Raw genomic sequence first — 12,824 nt, 5'->3', positions numbered from 1 at the left:
GTAAGATTTTTTAATTTAAATTTCGCACGAAAACACATTCGTAGGAATATTTGCTTTTTCTACGTTTGTATGACTGTCAGTGACATCTGTGCCAAATGTCACATCAAAATAATCATCAAATTTCTGGTGCCAAAATATTCAGAATATTGAAAAAGGCATCCGGTGATAATTGCTTGCCGCGAGCATGTGTTTCTTATTGGTACTCGTACAAATTATTCAAAGAGCGTCGAGAACGCGTTGACGACGAACCACGTCCAGGGCGCCATCAACATCCACTGATGATCAACACGATGTGTCCTGGATCTATGCTTACTACACGGAAACAGACCATCAATCGGCCGAATATTTTGCCAAAAGTGTGCAGAAGCCAGAAAACCACGTCAAAACAGGTAAAAATCAAAGTTATGTTGACATTTTTGTTCGATTATCGAGGTGTGGTGCATACCGAATTAATTCCGACCGGCCAAAAAAGCGCATTGAAGGCTATTCCGGAAATTGACCTTAACAAGCGTTTCTAGGATTGAAAAAAACGTTGACACAAGAGTATTGTGGCCAAGGTGGTTATGTTTCAGGGGGACGACATAGATTTTAAATGATAAATTAATGTTAAGATATCTTAATGAAACTTGCTCCACATGTTCCTACTGTCTCTGCGCGAATGTCAACTGAGAACTGCTTTACCGACAACGTAACGTTCTCTGGCATATCGTTTATAATTTACGTTCTCTGGTTTTGGTAGACATTCACAATGACTTTCTTTCCGACATTTATTTATTGCGAATGGCAGCAAACAAAGCGGAAAAAAAACCTACTGATTCAAACTAGGAAACTGTGGTTTAAAATTTGTAACCGTTATTGGAAATTTAAAAAGATCTCTGGGCACTCCGGGCACAAAGACATTAAATAAAACGAATCTGTCGACCTTTTAGCGAAAGAAATATCGGCGACCAATCCAATAGGACTGGAGCTTTTCTTCGTTTGGCTCCATACAGATTATTGCGTGTGTTTTTCGGGAGTGGCAAATGGCTTGTAAAAATCGCTACTGGCATCAAGTCTGGATTTTGCCAAACGAAGCTGTTTCTGGAAAAGCTTAATAAAAAAATTTGCTTGCTGTATTAACAGCACATACTCCTTGACTGTCCCACATTCGCAAGGAAGCAGAGCCAGGCTATTGGAACAATGTATCCGATGAGGGATCCTGTCACATCTTTGAATTGAAATAGCCGAGTTACACACTTATCTTAACTTTTACTTCATTCCAGAGGTAGAAAAACGGATTAAGATCGGGACTTGGCGTTGGCCATTCTTATACATCAATATTTTCGGTAGATCACGCATCCTTTACTGCTTTAACTGCATGTTTCGGACTATCATCATGCATGAACATCCAATTTACAGGCATTGACTCAAATAAGAATAGTTTTATTGTGTGTCTGAGGATGTATAAACAGGAACTCTGATCCATTCAAACATCAATTCCGACCAACGGTCCCACTCAATTTCACGAAAACGCACAACACACTATGGCATTACTTCCACCAGGTTCAACGTTTTTTTTTTTTTTTGGTGTAACTTGGGTTTAGGGATTGGCCTTTCGGACGATGAACAAATGTTCTACCATCCGGTCCAATCCAATTAACTTTAGTGTCATCGCCCGCTAAACTCGTTTCCGAACATTTTCTTACTCACTCCATTAGTCTTAGCGAAAGTAATCCGCATTTTTATATTTCTTTGAAGGAAGCGGTTTTTTCGGCTGTTGCGCCCATAAAGTGAGCGTCACTGAGGCGTCTTCTGCAAGCCCGCAGCAAATGTTAAGCCAAAAGCTAGAGGACCTAATGGGATCAACCTGCAATTGTCAATAATAGTTTTAGACAAGACACTATACAGTATGTGCTCCTTCAGCTCTCAGTTAAGGAGCATTATAAAGTCCTCTCCAAACAGTTTCTGCTGGGATGTTTTTGTACAAACCATCCCTGCAGTCACCCACTTGAAACGGAACCGCCTCCTAGGAACAGAGTGACTCTTGCGCAGCTTCGTTCTGGATACTGTAGCCAGTTAAACTGCTACTTATCCAGAGTTGACCCCGACCTATCAAATATATGTCCACCATGCAACGAGTCACCGCATGATTCTAATCACTTCTTTGCATGCCCGGCTAATCCTACACTCCCGACACTCCTCTCCGTAAGGTCGGACCGCGTCGAAACAGCAGACAGAGCGCTACTTCTAATTTATGGTCGTCGTAATCGTCCTGTCAGATCTACAATTGAGGGTCTAGTGGAACAATTTGAATCCAAATCACAGTACAAAATGTTCCCGTATCAGTGAGACGGACAAGTGCCCATAGTGTCGAGAATATAACTGCCGCTTTCGCATCAATTGAGGAAGACCCAAATCAGCCTCTCACAAGTTGTTCTCAAGCGTTCGTCATCTCTGTGACCTCGTTGTGGCGAATTTTGCGAAAATATCTTGTACTACATCCTTACAAGATTAAATTGACGCAAGAACCGAAGCCGCTTGACCACCAGTATTGTCGTTTTCATGACTTTAGCTGAGCAACAACTTGAAAATGATCCGGATTTTCATCGAAAAATAATGTTCACCGATGAGGCTCATTTCTGCCTGAATGGCTTCATCAATAAGCAAAATATGCGTTATTGGTCAGGCAGCAATCCACACGTACCCATGAGTCTCCATTGTACTCCGAAAAAATTACGGTTTGGTTCAATCCATCCGTATTTCTTTCATGATGACCGTTATGAGTCGCTCCAATATTTTTGCATCACGAATGAAAAATGGGCCGGCGGCGACACAAGCCACACAGCGAATGTGATTTGACCAAGTTTGGTGAACGTGTTATCTCACGAAATGACCGCCGCTGGACTATTTCCTGTGGAGCTGGGTCAAGTCTATGGTCTATGCCAACAAGCCAGCGACGATTGATGAACGCATCTACACCAGAAATCATAGTCAACATACAGGATATGGATTTAGAAATACCTCGTTTGACTGAGAGAGAGATTTCGTAGAGGCTCTACACATCTCATTAGGCAGTGTGAGCCATATTTTAAGTGAAATTTTGGGTTTTAGAAAGCTGTGTGCACAATGGGTGCCGCATTCGCTAACAATGGAACAAAAAACACATTCGAATGCGACTTTCTCAGCAACATTTGGCGCGTTTTAAAAAGGATAAAGTGGATTTTGTGCGTCAATTCATCACTATGGATGAGACTTGGGCCTATCACCAGTGATCGTAAATCAAAACAAGAGGCTAAAGCGTGGTGTGAGCTTGATTGTTCGGCTTCGAAACGAGTTCGTGTCCGGAAATCGACCAAGAAGGTTATGGCATCAGTTTTTTGGGATGCAAAAGGAATTTTCTTTGTGGATTACTTACAAACTGGTAAAACAATTGATTCTGAATATTATTGCAATCTCCTAGACCAGTTGTAGGAAAAATATCGTCAAAAATGACCCGGTTTACAGAAGAAAAAAATACTTTTTCATCAGGACAATGCATCGTGTCACAAGAGCAATTAGAGTTCGAATCCATGAATTAGAGTTCGAATCCATGAATTAGAGTTTGAATCCATGAATTAGAGTTCGGATCCATGAATTAGAGTTCGAATCCATGAATTAAAGTTCGAATCCATGAATTAGAGTTCGAATTGTTGGAGCATCCACCGTATTCAACAGATTTGACCCCCAGCGACTTTCATTTGCTTCCGGAATTGAAAAAATTTAATGCGTGGCAAGCGTTTTTCATCAAGTGAAGAGGTCATAACGGCGGTTGAAGCGTATTTTGCAGACCTTTCGTATGCTCACTTCAGGGAGGGGATCCACAGATTGGAGCAAGTGTTATTAATGTTCATGTATTTTAAGTAATAAAATTGTGTTTTTTTTATCAAACGACAAAACTTATTGAACAACCTGGTAGCTGTGGTGCAACAGTTAACGTTCTTATACCCTGAACAGGTTATACGAGTATTAAGTTTGTCACGAAGAAGGAAGCGTCGGAGACCCTATAAAGTATATATATAAATGATCAGTATGTTGAGCTGAGTCGATTTAGCTATGTCCGTCTGTTTGTCTGTCCGTATCCATCCGTCTGTCTGTATACATATATACGAACTAGTCCCTCAGTTTTTAAGACATCATTTTGAAATTTTGCAAACGTCATTTTCTCTTCAAGAAGCTGCTGATTTGTCGGAACTGCCGATATCGGACCACTACGATCGGAATCAAACTTGTATATATTTGACAATGTATCTTCACAACAGTTGGCACAGGTTATTTTCTAAGATAATACTGTAATCTCTGAAGAAATTGTTCAGATTGGATTACTATAGCATATAGCTGCTATATAAACTGAACGATCGGAATAAAGTTCTTGTATGGAAAACTTTCACATTTGACAATGTATCTTCACGAAATTTGATATGGATTATTTTCTAAGGCAACAATGTAATCTCCGAAAAAATTGTTCAAATCGGATTACTATAGCATATAGCTTCCATACAAACTGGACACATAGTTACTAAAAGAAATGCACCTGTGATGGGTATATTAGCTTCGGTGCAACAGCTAACGTTTTTTTTGTTGATAAATAAAATATATTTGCTGTGTTAACTCATACACTTGTATCTGTTTTATTATTAGCAAACATCATCACGCTTAAAATTACCAGGCTAGTATAGTAGGTAATTGTATATTTAAGGTATTTATGTATATTTATGTGTATATTCATTTATTTAAGTTAGGCTTTTAGGTAATTATTATTAGATATTATTTTAGTTTGTTTAAATGTACGTATATATGTATGTATGTTATTAATATTATGTTATATGCTATTTGTATGTAAAATTTTTGTAATTTTAAAATTGATTTAGCATTTTTTATTGTTTGCATTGTATATACAGGCATTTTTTTTTGTTTTTTTGTTTAAAGACAATTATATTTAGATATATATATGTGTGTTTGTGTATATGTAAATTAGAGTGTAATTAAATTAAATTAAGTTAAAATATATATAGAGCACTTATATGATAAGAATTAGTAGCTTGGCGTACAGTTAAGGCAACTAAAGCGTACAAAACGTGCACGCATGCGCGTTCAATTTCCATTTTATCAGCTAAGTAACTATGTTGAAATAGTATTGAAGCATCATCATACAATTAAAAATTATTAAACTATTACAAATGTAGTTAAGTAAAAGTTGTATTCACGCGGAATTGCTAGTAATTAATATATAAAGTACATATAAATATATATATATATAGTTCATATATATATATCTATAGTTTATATGCATAGTATATGTAGTTTGAAAAAAATTCTGCTAAAATCTGCTGCCCAAATTTGTTTATGTTTGTTTGCTTGTAGGTACTTGACGTAGGCGTGTGTGTGGTAAACTGCGCTTAGAGACTGTGAGCGTGTTGTTGTTGCGTTTTGTGCATTTTTTTAGTTTTTTTGATACAACACTTCAATCATAACGACTGCCACGCGAGTTGCACGCTTTTATCTTGTCCACAGTGCATTCCAAAGCTGCCTTCAAATCGCTAAAAACAGGCACACCCTGACGTTTGGCCAAATCAATTAGGTACGAACGACCACGATTGTAATCCTTAATAGCGGCCGGCGTGAGCTATAGCACGAAAAGTAGAAAAAATTGAATTGAGTTAATAATTTTCAGTGCAAACCAAAAACAAATATATAATAGTATATATGTAAATATGTACTACCAACCTTCTCATTGTTGATCACACAATCGTCGGGCAGCATTTGCACGGCCAACACCACATTGTACATCAAGCCGATGCAATGTGCCGCCAGCGTCATGGGCGCCAACGAGCGCGTCTCATTCGTGATGACGAACAACAGCACACGACTGGCATCCAGCAACGCTGGATTGTACAGACTCGGACGCATCGGTGGCAATGCCCAGCTGTAGGTCTCCTCCGACACGGTCAGCTCTTCCTCCTCCTCTTCCTCCAAAGCGGCGCCACGATATTTTCGACGTGTACGCTTTAGCGACTTCTCCTGTGCGGCGCCCAATTGACGTGCATCCTCGTACACTTTATCCGGCAAGCTGCTGTCCAGCTGTGTTGCTTGCAAACTCTCATGCAGCGCGGGTGGATGAAAGGTGACGCCTTTCGTCTTCAAATACGGCATAGCGATGTCTTGACGCCACTTGGTGCGCAAAAAGCAACTGCCACCAAGGTAGACATCACGGAAATCGGTGCCGGCGAAGGTTAAGAACTCATTATTGCCACCATAATTGCAATTGACCGAATTAATGGAACTGCTGGATGAGAATACCGAATCATTGGAGTCGCTCTCCTCCTCCGCTGTTACGCTGCTATCTGGATAGGTTGAGTGCAGTTGTGCGGCGCTGGCGTTCAATTGCGCCAGCGGATATGCGGCTGCGGCTGTTGAGTGTGCGCTCAATATTGGATAAGCTGTGGCGGTAGTGGTAGAAGTATTAGGTGGTGTTGTTGGTGTATGAGCAGTTTGGATAGTTGTTGTGATTTCGGTTGTTTCTATAGATTCGATGTTGACAAGAATTTTTGTTTTTGCTTTACCTAACTGTGCGGCCGAACGTGATTTCATCGGTTGATCTAACGGTTGCGGTGAGGAGGTGCCACTATCACGACTGCGACTCAACAAATCCGTGCTGCTGTGACGTTCATCGCTGCCGGGTACGCTTGTTTGACTGGAGGTGCGTGAAATATTTTTACTGGTAAAATAGCTGATAGCAAAATTGCTTTCATCACCTGCGGAAGGAAGTAAAAACAAAAATATAATTATAATTACAAATTTTGTTTCAATTAAAAGAACAAAAATAATAAAAACAATTTAAAAATTCAAAAACAAAAAAGTTAAAAAATAAAAAAAATTAAAAAAAATATAAAAAAATTAAAAAATAAAAAAAAAAAAAATTTAAAAAAAAAAAAAAAAAAAAAAAAAAAAAAAAAAAAAAAAAAAAATTAAAAATTAAAAAAAAAAAAAAAAAATAAAAAAAAATAAAAATAAAAATAAAAAAAATTAAAAAATAAAAAAAAAAAAATTTAAAAAAATTACAAAAAAAATTTAAAAAGTTGCCTACGATTGACTCGAAGCTATAATACTCTTTACATGTGATTTTTATACCACAAACAAAAAAGTTTTCCATACAAGAACTTGATGTTCAACATTCCTTTTGTATGCTTTTTTCAGGTATATGCTATAGCTAACCGATCTGAACAATTTCTTCGGAGATTACATTGTTGCTTTAGAAAATAATCCATACTAAATTTCGTGAATATATCTTGTCAAAAGAAAAAGTTTTTTCATACAAAGATTTGAAGTCGATTGTTCAGTTTGTATAGCAGCTATATTCTATAGTGGTCCGATCTGAACCATTTCTGTGGAGATTGTGGAGCTGGCTTCGACAATAATCTGTGCCGGTTTTCGTGTAGATATCTTGTCAAACAAAAAAGTTTTCCATACAAGAACTTGATTTTGAACGTTGTTTGTATGACAGCTATATGCTATGCTGGCCCGATATCGGCGATTCCGATAAATGAGCAGCTTCTTGGAGAAAAAAGATTGTGTGTAAAATTTTAGAGCGATATCTCAAAAACTGAGAGAATGTGGCACATATATGCAGACCGACAGATAGACTGGACTAAATCGACTCAGCTCGTCATGTCCACCTGTGCGTTACAAACTTCGTCCTAAACTTAATTTACCCACTTCCAGGTAAAAAATATATTTACCTTGCATATTGGTAAGATAGACCGGCGGTGGTGGCACATTTGTGCCCTTTATGGGCGAAATGCAACCACTTTCTTGTATTTCCTGCTGCAGCACCGAGAGATAAGCCGAAATCACGCAGAATAAATCAAAGTCGACATCCAACGATTCGTTCAACGAAGCGTGTGTGGGTGTGTCGGAGCTGCACGATGTTGCGGATGAGCTCTTCTTAGTGGCATGCTCGCTGCTATTAAGTTCTGGTTGAGCACCAGATTTTGTACTGCGTTTTTGTAGGGCTTCCAACGTTTCACGTTGTGTGGCGATTATCTTATTTAAATTGTCTAATTTAACTAGACTCTGAGCGTAACCTAAATATAAGAGAGCGCGTTGACATTGTACAACTGTGATGGCGCCGTTCACGGGATTAACGCGATCGAAGGCGCCACGCACGACACTGTGTGGTGAGAAAATTAAAAAAAATATTTATTAAATATAATTTAATATAAAAATTTTTTTTTTTTTTCTGACATGAACTTACACTAAAATCGTTGCTATATTCGAGGGTGGATCTCTAATGCCAGCCAAAATGTCTTTGGTGCGCTGCAGACCCGATGGTATATCATCCATAACTGGTAGGCCACGACGTGTGACCAATTCCTTCAATATTAACTGATTGCGCCGGAGGTCAATGTATTCTCTGTTAAGTTTAGAAAGAAAGTAAAGAAATTAGTGTGTGTTCTTTGAGTTAATAAAGTCATCACATGTAATAGACTTACTGCTGGGATATTTGCTCATTAAGTATAGATTGATTACGTTTATATGGATGTAGTACCAACACCAGCTGCTTGCAGTTTTGACCCGCTATATGTGCCGCCTCAATGGCACCAGCAGAAGCGCGCGTCTCCGAATCCATAACGAAGAACAAAACACGCGCCTTCTCTTTGGCGCGATGTTCCAGCTCGATGAGATCAGGCGTCCAATCAGATACTTGCTATAAGTCGCAAGGAAGGAAAAAAAATTATGAAAATAGGTAATTTTCACATAAAACCATCAAAGAACTTACGGGATTATAGAAGGAAATGCCCAGTTCATTTAACGCTGGTATGGCGACATCGGCCCGCCAGGTGGTGGGATTACATGAACCGCCTAGGAATACCTCAACCGGTGCCGATGTGTCACCCTTTGACAATTTTCGCTTACAGTCTTCGACATTACTTAAGGATTTTGTACTACGCAATTCGGTGCCCGTTGCTGTTGTTGTTGCCGTGTGGCACACGGTGCCGTTATTAGCCTCAACAACACGACTGCTATTGTCATTGTTTTCCTGCTGTAGAGAGCTTAATAGATTTACCTTGTCGCAAATCGACGGCGAGAAAGTCGATGTGCTGTTGAGGTTAGGAAAAATCATTATTATATTATTACAAAATTATTTATTGTTTATTAAATAATTGTCTTTGTTTTAACTCACCGAAAGCGTTTTAGATCGGCTGCCAGCACACAAAATTCACCAAAAGTGAGTCCATTCGATTGGCGGCTGCCTTTGCGTGCCAACAATTTGGCTGTTTGTAGCATTTCGGTGACTGGAAACGAAAAAAATTAATAATTATTAATTAGTTTTAATTAATTATTTTAATTAATTCTTGATTAATTTTAATTAGATATTAATTATTTTAATTAGCTTTTACTTTTAATTATTTATTAATTAATTATTCATTTAATTTTAATTAATTATTAATTACTTTAATTAATTAATTGTAATTTGTATAAATAAAAATCAGCTTCAAGTTAGCTGAAATCCAAATTTATTGTTTTCTTTTTAATTTAATGTTATAATTTCGATTTAATTCGATTCAATCATTTATTTGTTTTATATATTTTCTTAAAAGGTCAGTTTTTTTTCTTTAAATGTTATTTGCTCATTTCTATACACAGTCGGGGTTTGCCACGAAGCTTTTAACACCCAGAAGAAAACGTCAGAAACCTCATAACAAAGATATACATATGTATATGATGACGAGCTGAGTCAATTAAACCATGTCGATCTGTCTGTCCGTTCGTCAATCCATCCACGAGCTAGTCTTTTAGTTTTTGAGACATCGTACTGAAATTTCACACACGTTCTCATCTCTCCAAAATGCAGCTTATTTGTTGGAACCACCGATGTCGGATCACTATAGCATCTAGCTGCTATACAAACTGAACCGTCTGATCCGTTCCCACGGCGGTCGGATCTATGTAACCGGAAAGGACCCAGATTATTATCCCACCAAGGACTGCCAACTCAACACTATTCCTCCGCGGGATGTCGTCGACCTTTTCGTGTTTGGTCTCTGCACAGAGGCAGCATAAGGGAGTCTATGTGTACTCTTTCAATTTGTGATCTGGTTACCCAGATTTTATGCAAGTACGGGCCCTTTCTAATGCCAAGTTAAGCTCCCTGCTCCAAAGCAGCGGAAATACTTTTAAGCGTTTTCTTTGAGTCGCAACCTGCAGTTTACCCAATCAATTTTAACGCATGCATGTCGTATCAGAGCGTCAGCTTTATCATGGTGAAGCGTTATATACGTTCTTACCAGCTCTCTTCCGTTTGGCGCCGTAATGTTGATCGTCAAGTTTTCGTTAGAGTCCTGTAAAGCTTCTTTTACAGTCTCTCCATCTTTCTCCTTTGTCGTAAGGGCGTCGAGGTCTCTAATTTCTATATTGACCTTTAATCTAAGGTCGGTCACATTTGCAGATTCCTGAAGTGAGGTCTTCAGTGCCTCGAAGCAGCTGGATTTTTTAGTCTACCCCAACTCCAGCTTTAATAGTAGCGCCCGGCTCTTGTTTTGCTGCTCGCTTTAATATTAACTGACATCTGTGTTGCCCTTCCCTTCTCCTTGTTTTGCAGATCCTACTTGTGTAGCTGGAGTTTCTCTGAAGCCTGTCTTTTTTTTCAGTTTTGTCCGGTTGTTTTGGAGTGGCGGTTATTATAGGAGATCTAGCTATTCCTACGGAAGTCGGTCTCGTATTCATCGTTCTCACCATTTTTGTTTCTTGCTTTTTTTTCTTGTTTGTTTTTGTTCTTGTTGTGGTGTGTTCTTTTTGTTCTAATGAGTCCCTGCTTCAAGCCACTATCTTCGCGCTTTGTAACAGAGTCCTATATGAACTAAGCAGGAGGTTATGTTCAGAGCCAGTTTCAGGCACGAATCAGGAGTTCGTCTCCAACAAAACAAATTTATGTTTTAGTTTTAATAAAATTTTAGTTTTCCATATTCAACTGGATGCAATTTTATTAATTTTTGTATTTTGTATAATTTTTTTTTAATATTATTATTTTTTTTAAATCTATTATTTTTTTTTTTTATTTTTTTGGTTACTATTAAAATTGTTTTTAACCTTTTTACCAGTAATTTTTCCAGTAATTTTTTTTTTATTGTTTTTTTTTCAAATTTTCGAAATACTTACTTTGCTTCTCACTCGGATGGAAACTCAGCTCATGGAAGAGCTCCTGTGTGCGCTCCGCCGGCACGACATTGCAACGCGCTTTGGCACGCCAAGCGTTAAGAACTTCTCTGTAAATAGAAAAATTAAAAAATAAAAATTAAAAATTTTGTATAATTATTTTAATTAATTTTAAAAAATATTTTATTTTAAAAAATTTTATTTTTAATTTTAATTTTTTTTTTATAAAAATTCATTCATTTACAAAACAAAACAGGTGGCCACTTCCAACCGCACAGTTCTAACTTCGCTGTGCTGCTGGGCGGCGTTAACGGTGTCAGGCGCTAACAACCACATAGATGAGCTGGTATCTAAGTCACTGACCGTGTGACGATTGCGCACAAATGCATTGCAGCCTCGAAGCGGCGAAGATGGCGTGCGCCAGCAGGGAAAGCCGCCAAAGAAGACAACCCAAACTAGCGGTAATAAGAAGTGAAGCAAAAATCGATAGTAGGCATGCTGGTAGCTGCCGTGCAAGTTTTTGTTGCCCACAACAACAAGCGATTGCATCATTGCGCGGGAAGCGCGGCAGCGGCAGCGGCAGCAGCAACGCCAACGCGCGCGCAGGCAAACAAAGCGCCAAAGAGATGAGTGGTCGCTAACTAGCCTACAAGTAGCTAGTTTTTGCTGTTTACTTCGGCTTCTTCGTGCTTTGGACGCCTAAATGCGCCGTTCGAACACAAATCGTGGATATGAAATCATCCAACGGTTTTGTAATGCGCCAATAACCACCAGCCAAAACCACGAGCGCACTTTGGACGGGCAAACAATTTACAAAAACAAAAGAAACAAACGAATATTAGACAAATGACGCGCCAAACGCGGTTCAGCGCGAAAGCGACATTGAATGCAACGGCTGGGCGCGCTAAGGCGACAGCGCACGTCAGTGGCACAAGCGGAAGAGTGCAAAGTCAATAAAATTCCACGCGTATGCAAATGCGGCTGGCGCTAGACTGCAGGGATGTGTGTAATTAAAGCACTCCCAATGTGCCATGCTATGACTCTATGCCCTAGGCATGGCGCTGCGAAGATTATTGAGTAGTTTATTAAGCGCTCGGTGGCGCTGCTGAGCCGCTGCTATCTCACGAAATCAATAAATGCGCCATATTTTCACATTTCGCGGCAATTAAAGCTCGTCTTTTATTTGTTTATATATTTGAAAAGAGGTTAAAGTTCAAAAATTTGTGTTCATGAAAACAAGTATTAATCGGAAATATTAATAAAACAAATACACTGCGCAGCAACAACGACGAAATGCTACGAAAAACACATAGAATTTTGTTAATCAGTTTGATATTGTATATGTTGTAATTATCATTTTTATGTGGTCATAAATATTTTTATTTTCAATTACATTCTCAATCATCATAGCGCAAAGCTGGCAGTTAAAATAATATTAAGAAAAACTAAATTGCTTATAAAAAACAATAAAAATTTATTTTTGGTTTTATTATTACAATGTGATAGTTTAAATTTTTGCAAAATTCCAATGCTTTTATGAGTTCTTAAATAAATAAAATGTATAAAAATTTTTTATCAAATCAAAAAATTAAATAAAAAAATTAAAAAATATATGTATATCAAAAATTGGGAAAAGAAATTAAAAAAATGAA

The 12,824-nt window shown here is 38.1% G+C and overlaps 1 protein-coding gene across 9 annotated transcripts in view; it reads right to left on the bottom strand.

Annotated features, from left to right (window-relative positions):
- Nucleotides 1–4,613: 4,613 nt before the first annotated feature.
- Nucleotides 4,614–12,824, bottom strand: part of LOC126754246 (uncharacterized) — an 83,732-nt gene continuing 75,521 nt past the window's right edge. For 7 of the 9 annotated variants that reach the window (XM_050466243.1, XM_050466246.1, XM_050466252.1 and 4 more), the window contains 8 exons: nucleotides 11,176–11,282; nucleotides 9,200–9,311; nucleotides 8,795–9,116; nucleotides 8,508–8,722; nucleotides 8,270–8,428; nucleotides 7,755–8,185; nucleotides 5,743–6,770; nucleotides 4,614–5,641 (listed from right to left, as the gene is read on the bottom strand). In XM_050466243.1, coding sequence (XP_050322200.1) covers nucleotides 5,480–5,641; nucleotides 5,743–6,770; nucleotides 7,755–8,185; nucleotides 8,270–8,428; nucleotides 8,508–8,722; nucleotides 8,795–9,116; nucleotides 9,200–9,311; nucleotides 11,176–11,282 — 2,536 coding nt within the window. In that variant the 3' untranslated portion in view covers nucleotides 4,614–5,479. Of the gene's footprint in view, nucleotides 5,642–5,742; nucleotides 6,771–7,754; nucleotides 8,186–8,269; nucleotides 8,429–8,507; nucleotides 8,723–8,794; nucleotides 9,117–9,199; nucleotides 9,312–11,175; nucleotides 11,283–11,416; nucleotides 12,166–12,824 lie in introns of those variants that run through there. The other 2 variants (XM_050466247.1, XM_050466248.1) reach the window with 2 other exon arrangements.

Source organism: Bactrocera neohumeralis, chromosome 3, assembly GCF_024586455.1.
Source record: "Bactrocera neohumeralis isolate Rockhampton chromosome 3, APGP_CSIRO_Bneo_wtdbg2-racon-allhic-juicebox.fasta_v2, whole genome shotgun sequence".
NCBI lineage: Eukaryota > Metazoa > Arthropoda > Insecta > Diptera > Tephritidae > Bactrocera > Bactrocera neohumeralis.
Note: the sequence above shows the minus strand (reverse complement) of the source record. Positions and strands in the feature narration are given on the sequence as shown.